The sequence below is a fragment of the Stenella coeruleoalba genome (assembly GCF_951394435.1).
Source record: "Stenella coeruleoalba genome assembly, chromosome: 5".
In the NCBI taxonomy this organism is placed as follows: Eukaryota; Metazoa; Chordata; class Mammalia; order Artiodactyla; family Delphinidae; genus Stenella; species Stenella coeruleoalba.
Genome location: NC_137150.1, coordinates 96504285 through 96523435, shown reverse-complemented (window position 1 = coordinate 96523435; position 19151 = coordinate 96504285). Strand labels below are relative to the sequence as shown.

At 36.4% G+C, this 19151-nt stretch overlaps 1 protein-coding gene across 1 annotated transcript in view; it reads right to left on the bottom strand.

Moving 5' to 3' along the window:
• The window catches only part of ABI3BP (ABI family member 3 binding protein), a 258261-nt gene that overhangs the window by 99526 nt on the left and 139584 nt on the right, over positions 1-19151 (bottom strand). The window contains exons 13-23 of the mRNA XM_079921882.1: positions 13483-13548; positions 12245-12319; positions 11617-11691; positions 10568-10642; positions 9383-9454; positions 8530-8604; positions 3370-3411; positions 2332-2412; positions 1840-1887; positions 695-757; positions 505-579 (exon numbers count right to left, since the gene is read on the bottom strand). Of these exons, the coding sequence (XP_079778008.1) occupies positions 505-579; positions 695-757; positions 1840-1887; positions 2332-2412; positions 3370-3411; positions 8530-8604; positions 9383-9454; positions 10568-10642; positions 11617-11691; positions 12245-12319; positions 13483-13548 (747 nt within the window). The remainder of the gene's footprint in view (positions 1-504; positions 580-694; positions 758-1839; positions 1888-2331; positions 2413-3369; positions 3412-8529; positions 8605-9382; positions 9455-10567; positions 10643-11616; positions 11692-12244; positions 12320-13482; positions 13549-19151) is intronic.

The following is a 19151-nucleotide window of genomic DNA, read 5'->3' as shown; positions in this document are numbered from 1 at the left end:
GGAGAAAATGTCACTTGGAAAACAATTGAATTTTCAGAACTATTATATAATATCTTCTTATTTAGTAGAAAATCACTTAGTTCATAGGTACCATTTGAAAAGCCAATAAGGTATTTTAGAGAAAGCCAATCTCCATGTGCCTATAAGGGAAGAACACAGGGTCAGCCTCCCTAGTGGCAGCTGCTAAAATCACTTTCAAAAATGCTCCAGATACAGAAAAACCAGGCTTCTATTCATTACAAACCCGAATTGAGAAGACAGAACCTAAAAATGCTTTAAGAGTGGAATCTGTCAGACAATCCGATATAAAATTTACTAATTTCCCAAACATTAATTTGTTCATTTAACACATGAAACACAAGTGTGGCTACTTTGAGAAGATAATGAACAAAAAAACCATGGTATTTGGGTTTCTATGCTTTTATGATGTGACAAACTGTAAGCATCTTCAGCAACATCCCCAAAGAAAAAGCTTCTTAAGCCGAAGCACTGGAAATTGTTTACCGGACTTAGGTGGTGGCGTATCTGGTTTTGCTGTGGTTTTGGGTTTAGGAAGTAATTGCTTTGGTGATTTTGAATCTGAAGGAAAAAGGTGCTATAATTAGTGTCATGTCAGAGCTGTGAATGTCAAGATTAGTGCTACTTACACACCGTTTTCCTAGTTATAGATTAAGACATTGAAAGTAGAGATTACCAGGCTGGATTTGAGGTACATCTGGTCTACGTGTAGTTTTAGGTCTTTCGGATGGTTTCGACGCTAAAGAAAAAAGTATTAAGGTCACAGCTGTAACTGTCAATAATTAAGGACACATATGCTCAAGCAAAGATACTATATAAATTCAGTGAATATACAACAAAATTAATTCCTGGGGTGGGAAGGGTGGGAAATGTGTCCATTCCTACTGATTTTTCTGAAAGAAAAAAACCTTCAGGAAATGTTCAAAATGTGTCTCTCAACAAAAGTAAGGAGAACTATAAGAAGACTTTTTTCTGTATAAGTAATTTCTAAAATGACAAGTGTAATAGTTCTGTTTCTTACTGGATAGGTTTTTTTTTTCTTTTCCCCAGTATAAAAACAGTAAGGTAGAAATCTGAAACTTGCTTAGTAGGAAATCAGGAAAGTAACCCATAGATACTTGAAATTATACAGCATGTTACATGGCTATTTATTTCTGGAATTTTCTAAAGTAAACCAGTGACAGATTTATTGTGAATGCTGAGAAATTATAATGAAATAATTATAATCAAAACAGCATTAGGACTGAAAACAATAAAACCAGCTGGAGACTTTTAATATTCTCAAGTTATAAAGACCATACTATTTTTATCTTGGACCCTAGACAAAGAACAGTGTGTGTGACTTTGGTTATCAAAACATGCTCAAAAAAATTCCCCAGAGAAACAGAAAAGCTGAAGGAGCCATTATTTCATGCAGCTGTTTAAGAGGGAGAAAGTCTTACAAGTTGAATGAGTAAAGCAATGAAATGGTAATCATGACACTGGAATAAAACATTGCCATTTGCCAAGTCCAGGATGAGCACGGAAGTCCCTGAGAAAGAGTAGATGGTTTTCTCTACACGAGGACACGTGATGTGAGGACAGAGGGTTTCTGGAAAACCAGGAAGTTGTGTTCAAAACCATGGACTTTCCCTGAATTAGCATACAGAATTCTTCTAGAAGTTTCCTATCTTCAGGCTCTTCAGACCCAGATAGGAAAGGTGAGGGAAAGCATAGAACAAAACTGTGACACTGTGTATAGAATTGCAGTCATGCCTGGGCAGAGAGCAGGAAAAGCAAAAGTGACAACCTGGGAAAGCAATTGGAGGAGACCAGAATTACCAACTGTGGGCACCAAGGGCTCCAGTTGTACCGTAGCAGGTTCCAGAGCTATAGAGGCAAAACACCAAAAATACTAATTATGTCAAGAAGCGGCATCTTGAGGAAGGAAACATTACTCTTCCATCTTTACTTAAACCGTGTACTTTTTTTGAATGTGATTTTCCTTTTCATTTTTCCCATTTGCCCCTCTTCTCCCTATTGCTTTCCCACATCTCATCTGCCATGAATACGCATCTTATGTAAAAGCTTTACGGTGCCCTACTTTAACGATCCACTTAGTGGCCCAGCTTACTGCTGTGTATACTTAATAACTACAAATAAAAAGATAAACGTATTCATAAAACGTGAATTTAGAAAGTATAGATCCTTAAATATAAAAATCAACTACACTGGTTCCTAAAGCCCAGCTATTTAGGAGGTAGGCAGCTACTATATCAGAAACTACCACATTCCACTTTCTATGTTAATTGGAACCCTGAACATCACATTTACCAGGTTTGGACTTGGGCACATCTGGACTAGGTGTGGTTTTAGGGCGGGGACGACGACCTGGTCGTTTGGTCTTTGGTGGAGCTGAAGAAAGAAAATCAGCTAGTTAATACACAAAAGGTGGCCCTACAAACTGACCATCAATACTACGTGTATCTTAGAAGCACATTTAAGCCCTTTGATTTATTGCAGATACGTATCCTTCTGTTTGCCACTTTCTATCATTATTTACCCAGTTAAATGAGGTCTTGAATAATGGATTTTTATTTTATTTTTTGCCAAATATTTATAAATAACTGTTCAAAAGATCTCTCTATTCTATTTTGAGGTGGAAAATTCAGAACTTTGTACAGCTTGGAGAAGACGGTCTCATTAAATTTTTGAAGGTATATGTTTAACAGGAACATGAGAAAAGTTACTTTTAGAAGGCACTAGGGATAAAAAGTAAAATTTATTTGGCCTAAAATTCAAAAGGAAATGTTTTTCGCTTAGCATTTAAAAATCTGCAAATCAACATGGGGTGGGGTGGGGGAAAGGGAGGGTGGGATGAATTGGGAGATTAGGTCGGACATAAATACACTACTATGTGTAAAGTAGATAGCTAGTGGGAAGCTGCTGTACAACACAGGGAGCTCGGCTTGGTGCTCTGTGATGACCTAGATGGGTGGGAAGGGGGGTGGGGTGGGAGGGAGGTCCAAGGGGGAGGGGATATATGTATACTGATACATATATAGCTGCTTCACTTCAGTGTACAGCAGAAACTAACACAACATTGTAAAGCAATTATACTCCAATAAAAAAAATCTGTAAATCAGTAACATGTGCAAAAAGGCTTTGAATTCTCAAATTATTTCAGGGAAGGCAACTTTTAAAGAGTGAGATATAATTTTTAGACTATAGGATTTAAAATTTTTCTCCAAAGGAATAGAGAACACACACACACAGATGGACATTAATGAACAAATCCATTAATGTGAGCCTGTTAATAAAGATGCCAGCAGTCAGGAAAAGGAAAAAAAGGTAGGTCACTCACTGCATTACCTAATGTTGTTGTTGAAGGTTTAGTTCCCAGTGTTCCAGGTTCTAAGACTGCACGAAAAATGATCAAGAAGGAATCAAAATCAATGGAAAAATGATGAACTTTAGTAAAATATGAAAAATGCTTAATTTTTAAGTACTAAGTTGAGCAATCATAAATGGTGAAACTTTTATCCATATAAGACATTCCTTTTTTATGTAAATAGATTCCTGTGTTTTTAGACAAAATGAACAAAAACGCAGCTGGTCAGTTAAGTTTGGAAAGAGAAATGGAAAAAAAAAAAAAGGCATGACTCTCATTTGGAAGATGTAAATGCAATAAAGTAACCAACAGCTCATGTTATGAAGGAAAATGTGAATAACTGGCTAAGACAGCACTAGCAGAACAGTATTTGCTCTCTTGAAGGAAAAGAAGCTACATAGACTGGGGTGAATTTTTATATTTCTCTCATTTAATGAATTTCCTAGTGGCACATTAGGATATTTAGATCTGGAAAGACCATAATGCTTTTCAAGAAAGTCTGCAAATGTTAGAGTTTTGAAAGTAAGAAAAACACCTCTAAAAGTGAAAGCACAAATATGTCCTGGGGAAGCCATGGTCCTCTATGGGAAATAACCAGGTTAAAACAAGCTCAGGACATGGTGCTCAAATACAAGGAGGGACAACAAGGAATGTGACAAATCAAAATCAGTATGGCTTTCATGGCTGTCTCAGAGCTTCCACTTAAGCACAGGCAGGGAGTTTATCTTCTGGTGAAAATGGCTGAAAGAAAGATCTGAAGGACAACAAAGAAATAATCTTTTGAAAAGCCAAAGCTAAGCACAAAGGTGAACATAGAGGGTGTGAAAGAAAGAGAATTCTTTTTCACTCACTAAGGCAAACTTCATTACCTATTGGCGGCTGTGATGGTGGTGGAGTCTCAGGTTCCAGGGCTGCAATGAAAGCAAGTATTATCAAAGGGGATGCTGATGAGCACCATTTAAGCTAGAAATTAAAGGTCCTTTACCATAATAAGTGTTCTCTCATTGGTGAACCATCAGGTTCTATTGGCTTATGAAATAAAGCTCAATCAGCCTGCAGCCTCTCCACAAACCACAACAGAAGAAAGAATAGAGAATTCTAATTTTTGTTGTTGATTTTTAGCTATTTTCCCCACTACTGTTCCTCGTGCCTGAGGACATATTAAAGGAAGTCAGTGTAGCCTCTCAGAAGTTGTTCACCTGCCATTTTATTTTCATGCAGGACAGTCGGTTTCACCCAAGAAAATGGGAAGAGGCAACAGACCCATCAGACCTGTGACCGTGCCTGAGCTCTGTTAGTTTGGGATGATTTTCAGCCTGACCGGATCTGATATTCTTTCACAAAAAATAGGAATGGAACTTACAGTCTAAAAGGGGCCACAAGTGTTCATATGGTGTTCCCCGTATTTACTAGTATCTATTGCTGGTGAACAAATTGATTTACACATGAAATTTATTCCATTTAAATTATCAAATCAATAGAAGTCAGAAAGTAGTCTCAGATTTCATCAAATGCTGAATAAATTGAATAACAATATTATATAAATATTCTGAAAGATAAATTCTCCAATGCCATTCAGATTAGCAGTAAATAAATTATACCTCATGCTGAATATAGTTTGGTTAAAAAGTCTATTTGGGTTTTTTAAAAGAAGATCATCCAATAGAGGTTTCCTATTCTGTAGAACAAAAAGAATTCTTTTCTTTCAAGAAGAAAATAAAAAAGGAAATCAGTTGTTGAAATACAAAGTGAATATTCTTTGACTTTTTTTTTTCTTACAGAAAGAAACCAATTAATATGGCCCCTACTGACCAGCTTAACAGAACTTAAATCATTTTGCACTTATGTATTCCTTATATTACATTTACCAGGGTTATCTCTGATATTTCTGGACTAGGGGGTATGGAAGGTTTGGGGGAAGCATGTAGTGACTCTTTAGCAACTAAAAAAGAAAATATAATAATAAATAATTAGGATAGAGAATTTTCATTTATTCTGAATGCAAGGCACAGGTGTTACTGAAACGTAGCATCATTCATTAGAATGTCTGTGGCCAAAAAAAAGAATTCTGATTTCTCAAGAACTTGTCAGAAATAGATTATAACAGATGAATGGCAGAGCTGCAGTGATGTACGAGATAGAAGTACACTAGGCAAAGTAAAAAAATGTGTGTGTGGGAGAGGGAGGGGGCGTGGCTAAATGTCAGAGTCTACAGGAGAAAGGGAAAATAAATAGTAGACATCGGTAATTAAATACAATAAATATCAAAAAGCATTCACATCTGAAAATAGCAAAAAACAAAAATTCTCTTGAAACTTTGAGGTTGTAATTCAGGTTTTAATTTCTACAAAGTTGCCTTCTAAAAGTGTGAAAAAGTAAGATCTGGTACTTGTAGCACCTTTTAGCTTTCACAGAGATCAAAGAATGCTGTCTTTTGAATTTTATAAAGAAAAGTCAGCATTTTTTAGGTCCTGAGACTGAGGCCAAATAGGTATGGAGCCCCATCAATTAAGCTTCCAATTCACCTGAATATAAAAATATTAAAGTCAGTGTTTATTAAAAGTAAATACATCTTCTGATAAGACTTCCTCTATTTCATAGCCTTAAGGTATTACCGATAAAGGTGCAAAAATGTTCCATAAAAAAAGCTGAGTGGCATGCAAATAACTACACCACTCACCTCAGCACAAAACGAAGAAAACTAAAACCCTCTCATGGATTTGTGGCTAGCAATGAGTACAATTTACTATTCTGTCCACCGTGTCAGAGAAATGCATACAACAAACAGCTGTAATCGGAGGTCTCTCCCTTTTTTTCAGATCGTTAAAAGCTTGAAGAGCCGAACGTCATTACAATCTTAATAATTAACTATGAAGGAAACAATTCTTATTGGATGAGGCAGACAAGTTGGGACATGGTAGATGTCTGGGATTTTTCAAGAAAGTGCTGGATTCTACTTATAAAACAAACCAAAACCAATGTGGGTTTTTACTCATTAGCTTAACCACAAAGGAAAACCAAAGGAAAAGCAGCCTGTATGGAAAGTGAAACAGAAAAACAGGAGAGTGTGAGGAGAGGGCTGAGAAAGGCAATGAATGACTCAAATCAAAAAGCTTTCGGTGGTTTATTTGCTCTCTTGAACCTTGGCAGGAAAAGAAGTATTTAGCAGAGCTATAGTGGTGGTTGCCATAAAATAAATACATTTTAAAAAGCTAAAACCCAAGCAATGGTTTATAGAGAACCAGTCATCACTCTATGTTGCCTCAGGCCACTCAAAGTCAACAGGAGTTAGCTTAAGTTTAGGCACAGATTCTGAAGTGGTGATACTTGCTGTTAGGGGAAAAGTGTGGCTATTCTTAGGTGATTAGAAGGTAGAAATCAAAGGAATATAAACCCATTAGCTTCCAAATGATTTCCCCCATTTTAAAGGGAAATGTCAAATTAAGAAATCTCTTTGCTCAAATACCTTAGAGTGATAAGAACACACTCTCCCACCTTGATTTGTATTAATGAATTTCCTCTCAGAAACATTTTATTCCCCCAGAAACCACTAAAAGTAATAATATAGCTTATCATGAATAAATGGTAATAAACATTAGGAGACATTTTTTTGATGTTTTCAAATGTTACCTTGTAACAACAGAAATAATTAGATTGGAAAAACATTTACTTAAAGTTGGTGACCCCAAATGGCAGGGGGTGGTGGTGGGATGAATTGGGAGATTAGGATTGACATATATACACTAATATGTATAAAATGGATAACTAATAAGAACCTGCTGTATAAAAAAATAAAATTCAAAAAAAAAATAAATAAAAAGTTGGTGACCCAAACATAGAGTAATATTTCTCAAGCTGCTTGGTAATAGGTCCCTATTCAAAATACAGCTTAAATGTAAGAGTTACTACCTTATTCTAAAGTCCTCTGGGCATAATTTTAAAATAAATGTACATGAAATCCTTCTCTCAGATAGCTGACTGTCAGAGTTCTATGATTTAAACTGCTAGGGCTCTTGAGTTTTATTAGCTATGCTTCTTTCTCCTAATAACCTCTCTGAGTTAGAATACTTCATTCCATTTCTCTGACTTGGAGACCTCACCCCTGGTCACAGCATCAACTATACTCCCTTTGCCTAATCCATAATTTCTTTCCCTCTGACACCTACAACACCTGGAAATCTCACTGCCTCTTTAAAAGGAGTCATGAGAATTCTCTCTCTGAGCAGTTACGCTTTTCTTCCTTACCCATGTCTTTGCAAAAAACAAATCATGCCCACTTAAGCAGAAAACCTCTTGCTTTAATAATCCTACCTTGTAAATATACATTAATGAAAAATCCATATTACAGTGAGAAATATATTCTTCCCAGAGCTAAGGGGTTAAAGTTTTGATGAAAATAATGAGTTGTGATGAAGTTCCCCATATATAATCTCATACATCAACATTTCAGACTGTTGTAGAGATTCTGGATAGATGGCAAAAACAATTTGATCATTTAACATGTCCTGCAATCCTTGTGCAGGGAATTGTCTCTGTTTTTAATTACATACACAGAATAATCCCTCCCTGCAAAAAAAGAAGAAAAGAAAAAAACCCCTCTTTTCTTCAGCAAAACATCATTAATGTCTCCTGAGAAGTAAACAGAAGTCAGTGTTCGGAAATCAGACCCAATTTAGAAAGAAGCTATAGAACATTAGGGAAATACAACCATTGCTAGTCATGCAGCCCGAGAACTGAGAAGGCCCCCAACAAGGCAGAGTTCTTAGGGGATGGAAAGACTTCTCCACTTCTCAGCTGAAAGGCTACTGTTTAGTGTGACCTGAATTCCAATCAACTTTGGCACTGGAAACTATTTCACAGTCCTAGACAAGGGAGTCCTCAATCCTTCCCACCACTCTATTTCTGTGCTTTCTCTGTGATGGTCATGAACATAATGAAACACCACACAGCTCAGAGAGATGCTATGATAATATCAGAGGAGTTGGCTATAAACGACATCATTTCATCACACTTTCACTCTTTTCATGGAAAGTTATATCAAATACCAAGATGCAAATCAAAAGTTCTTGCTCCAAAGAGTGGCATAAAATAACTTTTCAACCCTACTTTTGGAATATCAAAATAAAGCTCAGGGTAATTACCAGGTTTGGTGGGTGTCACTTCTGGACTGAGAGGGATTTTAGGTTTCAAAGAAATAAACTGTGTTTTACTGGGAGCTGGAAAAATAAAGAAACAAAATAATCAACAAATCAATAATTAGTCATTTCAGTGTCTAAAACCGCAAAAGGAAAACCTATACCTCAAGTGCTATAAACCCATCATCTTGGATGATTTTGGATTCCATTAAAATAATACTTCACAGAGCACCATTTAATGAAAATACAGTAATAAATTTTCATCTTTTTGAAAAAGCATTTCAAGAGAAATAGCATTGTCACTAGTCACCACAACTACCCAAAGATAGTGATTTTTAACCCATGATTAGAAAACCAAAATCAGTGTAATGACTTTGCACCTTATTTCACATTTCTCAGCCACATCTAAATCTTTAAGCATCAGAAAAATGTTTTAAAATTAATATTTACTGATAGGTATAATGTTATGATCTACAGCATAAAGAAATTTTTACTAACACCATAACAGAAAGCTGTTTTGCCAAATGAAGTTGAACTTGAGGGCCTTACTTAAAAAAATGGAGAACTGTGTATAAGACGCAGCTTTAAAAACAATGGTTGCATAGAAGATGAGAAATCATCAGTGGTTTAACGGCTCTCCAGGGTACAGGATGATGTCTAAATGCTGAGTTCACATCAACCACCACATGGCCAGCTATCCAAAACCATGAAAGTCATGGAGTTGATGTGCACTACGAGATAATTTAGTACTGCTGAAATGATCCAATTAGAACAGTGATTGAGACATTACAGAAAAGCTGGCATACTGGACTTTCCGTGGTGAAATGAAGTAACATATTTACTAAGGACATATTGTTACCCAGTGTTGTCCGTGTAGGTTCAGGGCTTTTAGAAATTTTAGATGTAATTGTTCCAGGACTTGTGGTTCTTTCTGGTGATGGAAAGGAAAAAAATATATATTAAAATATTCTAGAGACAATAAAAAAAAACAATCCTCCAAAGAGGAACTGAATGACCTTTTTAAAATCCTGTAATATTTAGTCAGTGTTTACAAAGTATGCAGTGAGTAAAAGTTTGGGGAAAGAATTTTAAAATTTAGTCATAATAGTATAGCTATAAAAAAATTGTAATAAGCAATGGAATATCAAAGCCTGGTTTGTTGAGCATGATTCTGAGTGTACTCTTTGACAATGAAGAGTATCACATCCAGGTTGATAAACTACCTTTACCTCAAACTCTGTGCCATAATATATGTTGTTCCCCTCTCCTTTTCCTCTAAATCCTACACACATTCTGAGGCTTACATCCTCAACTCTTACTTTCTTTTTCTGAGCTTCCACACAGTATTATAGCTTCACAAGCAGGTTGTATAATCTTACATTGCTCTCATTGTTCATGATATAATCTTAAAAAAAAAAAATACAAGCAATTGGAAAGCCAGAGTCATGTCCTCTGCATCTCAGCCATCGCCCTAGTGCAAAACTGAAAACATAGTAGTAGGCAACGAAAACAGGAACTGTCTGCCTAATAACACTCAGATGCATGCCAGGAAAATAAATTACAGTATATATCACTGTGACAGCAGGAATTGTTTCTATGTTTATACCAAAATTTGCATGCAAGAACATCATTCACTAAAATTGATCTAACAAGAAACAGCAGCATATTACTTAGAAATGTGGAGGTAAATACGAAAGAAACATGCTAAAGAATTGGAGAATGGGTCTCAAGCGTAGAATAGGGTAGGGCAGCGGACTCCTCTTGTTCAATCTAGGCCTTGTAGTACTTTAAAAAAAAATCTTTATGTATTACTTTGATTAAAGAAGAGTATTTCCCAGAAAAAAAGAACATCATTCACATAATTTTCAATAAGATCTTATTGAAAATGTTTGATCCTTGTTATTTTATATTAATTATTCATCTTCAGTCAATTCCAAATTTTACAGAGAATGTTTAATCTATAGAATCGTTTCTTTTTGTAAGTAGATGGACATTATCTATTTGGAATTAAATATCCTGAAAGGTTAAAGAGACAGTTATTTACCAGGTTTAGTTCTTGGTGTTTTGGGCCTGAAGCGTCGTTTAGGTGTAGAAGGGACAGATGTAGTTTGCAGGGGAGCTGAAAGAAGATTTAATATAGCTTTGATAAATGGTATTTCCCAGGGGTCAGTCAGGTTGTAACTGTAAACTTGTAAACTTCCTGAGGGCAAGAACTGCTTTTTATTTCTTTGTATCCCTAGAATGCCCAGCACTGTGTTTTATACACAGTAGGTGCTCAATAAGTGTTGATTGAGTCAAAAGAAATTAAATTCTATATGAGAATTGAAGGTACATTGTTCACTTAACTGTACTGGAAAGGGAGGACCCTTGTGGGATTTAAGAACACAAGGTACAGTTAAGAACTCAAAAGGTGATTTACTGAACAGCACGGGAGAAGCATAAATATTTGAGATTTAGAGAATGGAAGGTTCAGAACTTCTTTAATTCTATATCTCACTACTAACCTCACCAGGAGTTAATGAACTTCATTATTCCAATAATTTTCTATTATAGAGTATATGTGTTTTACTCTTTTATTCATCTTTCTTTATCATATCCAGGATTGCAGAGCCTACTTGATGCTCCTTATACTTAGGCAACTTGGAGAAAAACAGTCTGACCAAGTGGTATCTAAATATGCTAACTGAAGGGAATGTATTTTAAAATAATTATTATCTATAATTTTGCTGTTATTTTCCAGTGGCAAATTTGAAAGAAGTATAGGGAATAACAAGAAGAAAGGGAATAATACTTCAAAATAATGTATGCAAAGACTAAATTTTTATGTCATACTCCTGCAACTAATATAATGTTATATATTAATTTTACCTCAATTAAAAAAATACAGAGACACCAAGATTATGAAAATTCTTCGAGGATTATCACAAGGCTAAGTAGGACAGATACCCCAGTTCTTTGAAGAATTTCATGGTAGAGAATGAAGGGAAATGTTTACTACTGAAAATATTCTGAAAAGGCCAACACATGACTGATTCTTTTTGTCACTTTATCCATTCTTTCAAAGTACACAACTATACGAATGTCATTAGTTACCAGGTGTTGTAGGTTGCATTTCAGGACTGGTAAAGATTTCCAGTTTTTGAGGAACGAATGGTGTTTCACTCGGAGCTGAAAACACAAACACCCCATCCCAACAAATAATTCCAGTTAAAATGAGGTATCTTAAGAGTTTCAGCATGCTTTTAGATGGTGTTACAAAGCACATGCTACAAGGACATGATGAAGGATGAAAAATGCATGAATGTTGTCTTGAAAGCTGGTGGATGAAATGATAATTTAAAGTGGAGAAAAGGTCAGAATGAGATTGTTCAGTAGCTGACTCGAGGCAGACTCAATGCATGGAAGAGAGGTGATACAGGCCACAAACACACGAGATGGGAGGATATGGATGATGATGTCCATGCAGTTTTCAAAGCTTTTCATTCCTTTAAGGATGGAAAAAATAACATCTATTACGGTTTAAAAAGAAAAAAGAGAGAGAGAGCCCAAAATGGAACATAAGATGCCTGCATTACAGGAAAAAATATATATTATATTCAGAAATAGGAAAGAAATAAATGATTAGATGTGATGGAATTAAATGGTCATTTGGAAGAAAGGCATTTACATGGATTTTCTTTCGATGGAAAACAAAGCACAATTTTTCTGTTAAAAACATTACCCAGTGTTGCCCTTGGCTGTTCAAGAGTTCTAGAAGTTTTAGATGGGACAGAATCCAGAAATGGATCGCTTGTTGCTGTTGGAATAAATGTCAACATTTTTAAAAGCAGTAGAAGGCCCCAGGAATAAAATACAAATTCCAGAGTAATAAATTATGCCTCAAATGGGGAAAAATATCAAGAACACTTGAGAGATTGCTGACCAACATTTGAAAACTAGTGATTCATTAGGAGTTGAAGATGACCTCATTTTTAAAAACATGCAAATTTCAAATGTTAAACCATGATAAAACAATGTTTCATATATTGAACTGTTTTCAACTGGTTTTTCTGGTTCCTTCCCTCTGTTTCTTAAACTGCTAGCTGAATCTACTCTTAGCATTCTATTTCATTTCTTAACATTTTCTGCTACTATTTAAAATTATTTGCCTTTATTTATCATGGCACCAATAGAGCTAAGATAAGGCTACACACACACACACACACACAAATACCAGACATATGTCTTTGTGTGGCAGAGACCAGTATTATATACTTTGAATCTCCTGCAGTACCTAGTTTAGTAAGTGCTCAATAAATACTTGCTAGAAGGAACTATTGGACTGAATTAAACTCACCGTAGATGGATCAGTAAGTGAATGTCAAACATTAGACCCAACTGAACTTCTATAGACAAATGAGCGACATGATTGCTCGAGAGACGGATTTCTCACCTTGGCACTATTGCCCTTTAGGGTTGGATGACTCTGGTGTGGGAGCTGTCCTGTGCATTGCAGGGTGTTTAGCAGCATCCCTGGCCTCTACCCACTAGATGTCAGTAAGACCTTCCCCAGATACCAAAAGTATATCTAGCCATGGCCAAATGTTTCCTCAGGAGGAAGGGAGCAAAATCACCCCCACTGGAGAACCACTACACCAGGGGAAACTAAGAATCTAAAAGCTTTTTAGAATGACTCTGAACAACAGAGAGATAGGCCATTATTTTACTGTGCCTCAGTGGCAACCTAATCTATCTGCATCTCCCACATGTGGCAGAGTTTATTTACTGATGGATGTGAAGAAATAATCATTCAATGGGAGAGGTGGGTAGAATTCATCTCCCTGACACAGATTGCCTTGTCTCTCCTGTGGAGCTCTAGAGAGCGCACTTTTTCATTCGGCAAAAATGAAAGGGAGAACTAGGTGCAGTATTGTCAGAATACCTGGCATCCAAAAAAAAGAATTGAGAGGCTGGGTGTACCTGTGTGGGGCTCTGATATTTCAGGCTCATCTGATGTTGTAGGGCTTGAGAAAACATCATAAGTGGCTTTTAAAAGAAAAGGTAAAACAAAAAAGAAGATGTTAATTTTAATTTTAAAAGATTTCATGACATATTTTCATGCTGGCTGAAAGAGGACATTTTCATGTAGGTGTTAGTGAGCTTTGGCTGTGGGCTACTGGTCATGTCAGCAACGTGTAAGCAATCACTAAAAGACTTGCCTCTAGTCCTTCTTGCCCTGAACTAAAGGCCTTTATGCAGTGAGCCCTGACACTGACCCCTAGGGTGATGTGAGCATAGTGCTATTTACAAGGAAGTAGTGCCAGCTGTAAATCAAATAGCTTCAAAGAGTACACACATAAATGAAATCAGATGGCAATTTGAGAATTCCAAAGAAGGAAACAGCAGTCACACTGAGGTAATTTGCACAGAGACTACAGCTTAGTCTTTGTACTTAGTAAAAGTTACCATCATGATGTCTGGATAGTACTTTACAGTTTGCACAGCACTTTGCAGGTTGTACAGCACTTTATAGTTTGCACAGCGTTTTCTCATATATCAGCTTATTTAACTCTCTTAACATCCCTGAGAAATAGGTGAGGTAGACATTAGCCCCATGTTATGGACAATGGGGTAGTTTCTCCATTTTCTAGATGATAAAATTGAGATTCACTGGGCAGAGGACATTTGCTAGTGGTCACGCACTGGGACTGTCAAATTCGACGTATTTCCCATTCCATTAGCAGGGCCAGGAATGGCAGAGTTAAGACCAGCACCTTCCTCTTGTCCCATCCTTCCTGCCATTTTACCTAGAGGCAGCTTTCTACATTCCTCCATGGAGCCAAAAGCCCATCTATAATCTAGGTGGGTTTAAAGATAAGTTTTATATTCTACATAAAGAAAAGTAGGGTGACCTTAACAATACAGCTTGATTTTAATGTAGGGATAATTTTCACGTTCACTTAAGAGTTGAATTTGCAAGCAAAAACAGCATCAAAATTAGAAAGTTCCCATTTCTGTACAAAGAGCCGTCACCATGGTAATGAGAGGTATAGAGGAAGCATGAACTGTCAGGAGGCAGGTGTCACTTCCCTTGCCCATTGAAAACGGCTGTACAGAAATAAACTATAAAGGCAGGAGCTCATGGGAAAATTTACACATTGGGGCTACTTGTAATTTAGTGACAGTGTAATGATACTGAACCATTGCTAGTTGAAGCTGTAGGGAAGCTAAGATCAGAGAATGCGACACAGTCTGATATGCAGAGAGGGTAATTATATTGCACTGCATACAAAAGAGGCAGGAAATATATTTCAGTTTGTGAAGGTGAATCTACTGCTTTGCAAAATCTTCAAAAAAGAAAGAATATTATGAGTTAAAATATGCAGATATCCCAAGAGTAAATTTATTACCTTGCAATGTAAAGCTTTCTTTAGTCTAGCTACAGTTTTAAAGGGTCAGATAAGAATGACTCATCTTTCAAAGGACAAAAATGTTGGCAGCTGCTGATCTTAGGTTCACTTTAAGCCAATTTCAAATCATGGATCCAGCAAAGTCAGCTCGCTCTAACTACTAGACAAATCAGGAAAACTTTACCAACTTGTATTTAAACCCCTTGTACTAGGTAAGAAATTGTGAATTAATAGCTGACTTATTTATATTTTATACTGTTGCTTTTGAAAAACACCATACTGTCTATATGTTATCCTAACTCCCACATTTCCCGTCCATCTAGTGACACTGGACCAACTTTCTTATATTCTTGTACTCTATTCCAAGAGATGATATTTATTCACCCTCTTTCTACTTCTTTTCCATATTAACAAGGACCTTCCATCCTGGAGGTTCCAAGCCAGGCCTCCATCTTCCCTCAAGTTATTCCCAGAAGACACTGTCCTGGAGAAAGAAGCCCTCCTTCCATCATCCTCTGGCAATTGTGACTCACATCTGAAAGTTCCCAACTGTCAGGGACCTCTTACTTCCAAACATTTTCTCAAATATAATAAAGATTAACGTCACATGTTTGCCAGCAGGTTTGGTCCCTGATATGTTTATTTCTGGAGTTTCTGATAGCTGAGTGCTAAAAACACACAAACACCACTCGCTGGAAGTTTTATGTTGTTTGGGCAGCTCTGAGAAGCACACTACTACCTCATTTCATGGGTTGAACAAGAGTTTTTGACTCTGAAGTAATGGATGTCAGAGGATAAGACAGGGTGGAAATTAGAGTTCTCCAAAAATCAACCACTCTTGACTTCTTTACAAAACTCTTGATACAAACAGATGGAAAGATATACCATGTTCTTGGATTGGAAGAATCAATATGGTGAAAATGACTCTACTACCCAAAGCAATCTACAGATTCAATGAAATCCCTATCAAACTACCAATGGCATTTTTCACAGACTTAGAACAAAAAAATTCACAATCTGTATGGAAACACAAAAGACCCCAAATAGCCAAAGCAGTCTTGAGGGAAAAAAACGGAGCTGAAGGAATCAGGCTCCCAAACTTCAGACTATACTACAAAGCTACAGTAATCAAGACAGTATGGTACTGGCACAAAAACAGAAAGACAGATCAATGGAACAGGATAGAAAGCCCAGAGATAAACCATGCACCTCTGGTCAACTAAACTATGACAAATGAGGCAAGGATATACAATGGAGAAAAGACAGTCTCTTCAATAAGTGGTGCTGGGAGAACTGGACAGCTACATGTAAAAGAATGAAATTAGAACACTCCTTAACACCATACACAAAAATAAACTCAAAATGGATTAGAGGCCTAAATGTAAGACCAGACACTATAAAACTCTTAGAGGAAAACATAGGAAGAACACTCTTTGACATAAATCACAGCAAGATCTTTTTTGATCCACCTCCTAGAGAAACACAAATAAAAACAAAAATAAACAAATGGGACCTAATGAAACTTAAACGCTTTTTCACAGCAAAGGGAACTACAAACAAGATGAAAAGACAACCCTCAGAATGGGAGAAAATATTTGCAAACGAATCAAGAGACAAAGGATTAATCTCCAAAATATATAAACAGCTCATGCAGCTCAATATTAAAAAAACAAATAACCCAATCCAAAAATGGGCAGAAGACCTAAATAGACATTTCTCCAAAGAGGACATACAGATGGCCAAGAAGCACATGAAAAGCTGCTCAATGTCACTAATTGCTAGAGAAATGCAAGTCAAAACTACAATGAGGTATCACCTCACACCAGCTAGAATGGGCATCATCAGAAAATCTACAAACAACAAATGCTGGAGAGGGTGTGGAGAAAAGGGAACCCTCTTGCACTGTTAGTGGGAATGTAAATTGATACAGCCACTATGGAGAACAGTATGGAGGTTCCTTAAAAAACTAAAAATAGAATTACCATATGACCCAGCAATCCCACTACTGGACTTATACCCAGAGAAAACCATAATTCAAAAAGACACATGCACCCCAATGTTCATTGCAGCTCTATTTACAATAGCAGGGACATGGAAGCAACCTAAATGCCCATCGACAGATGAATGGATGAAAAAGATGTGGTACATATACACAATGGAATATTACTCAGCCATAAAAAGGAATGAAATTGGGTCATTTGTAGAGACGTGGATGGATCTAGAGACTGTCATACAGAGTGAAGTAAGTCGGAAAGAGAAAAACAAATATCGTATATTAACGCATATATGTGGAACCTAGAAAAATGGTACAGATGAACCAGTTTGCAGGGCAGAAATTGAGACACAGATGCAGAGAACAAATGTATGGACACCAAGGGGAGAAACTGGTGGGGGGAGGTGTGGTGGTGTGATGAATTGGGAGATTGGTATTGACATATATACACCAATATGTATAAAATGGATAACTAATAAGAAACTGCTGTATAAAAAAATAAATAAAATTTAAGAAAAACCTGAAAAAACAAAAACCTCCACAAAACTCTTGTAAATATACTTCTTTCTATACCAGAATGAAACACAGGAAATGCTTAGGTATCCCTGGTTTTTAAAGTGCTTCTCCAGCTATAAAATTGATAAATAGCTAAGAGGGGTAAACCCTTCTATTTTTTAGACTCTACATGCCATCATGCATTATTGTTTAGAGGCAAACATCTTCTGTCACCCATGTTTACTTTAGTGGGTGACATTCTCCAGCCATTTGTCATTAAGCACTCTTTCTAATCTTGCATTCACAGAATATAAATGGGACTAAAATTTGTAGGAGAAGTCTAATGCTAGTAAAATAGGCAGTTCAATTCAAAGGCTATAAAAAGCAATTTTAGTTTCTTTCAAAAAACAGTAATGGCTTATAATCACGATAACTAAATTTTATTTTTATATTTTTCAGAGAAAAAAATAATATGAAATAAGCCACACTACAATTTTCTCGTTTGCTTATAACTTCCTAAAACTACATTGCTAAATTATGTTTTGTTGGCTGTACATTTTATTTTTACTTTTAAAAAACTGATTAGATGCAAATTCCATAATAAAAATACTTTGATATTGCTCTGGAAACATATGATGGCACACAGACAAGGCCTTTACAATGATCAAGAATTCATCAATTTATCTTATTCAAATTCCATGAATATTAATAACTATGTGAAAGACTTTTTTGTTGGACTGTTTCTAAATTTATTATTTTTTTATTGAAGTTAGTTTCTGCTTTATAACAAAGTGAATCAGCTATACATATACATATATTCCCACATCTCCTCTCTCTTGCATCTCCCTCCCACTCTCCCTTATAGTTTATTACAAGATATTGAATATAGTTCCCTGTGCTATACAGTAAGATCTTGTTGTTTAACTCCTTTTTTTTTTTTTTTTTTTTTTTTGCTGTACGCGGGCCTCTCACTGTTGTGGCCTCTCCCGTTGCAGAGCACAGGCTCCGGACGCGCAGGCTCAGTGGCCATGGCTCACGGGCCCAGCCGCTCCACGGCATGTGGGACCTTCCTGGACCAGGGCACGAACCCGTGTCCCCTGCATCGGCAGGCGGACTCTCAACCACTGTGCCACCAGGGAAGTCCCTAACTCTTTTATATATAGTAGTTTGTATCTGCTAATCCCAAACTCCTAATTTATCCCTCCTCACCCCCTTTCTCCTTTGTTAACCATAAGTTTGTTTTCTATGTCTGTGAGTCCGTTTCTGTTTTGTAAATAAATTCATTTGTATCATTTTCTAGAGTCCATATATAAGTAGTATCGTATGATATTTGTCTTTCCCTGTCTGACTTACTTCACTTAGTATGATAATCTCTAGGTTCATCTATGTTGCTACAAATGGCATTATTCCATCTTTTTTTTTTATGGTGAATAATATTCCACTGCATATGTATAAAGACTCCTTTTTAAATTCTTAGATGAAAGACCTCGTGATCTCATTAGGATAGAAACTGTGCCTGTCATGCTCTTTATGGTCTTCAAGGTTTACCCCAGAGCCTTGTACATGGGAAGACTCAGTGGAATTAATAATCGGCTAGATTTCCGTTACAATGAACAAATAACAATGAGTTTGACAGTTGGGTAGTTTATGCTCTTAGTAAGGATAGATGAGAATAAATGAACAGATCCTTTAATTATTTTATAACACACATATGCGTGCACACAAATCTCTCCCTCTACTACACAATTACC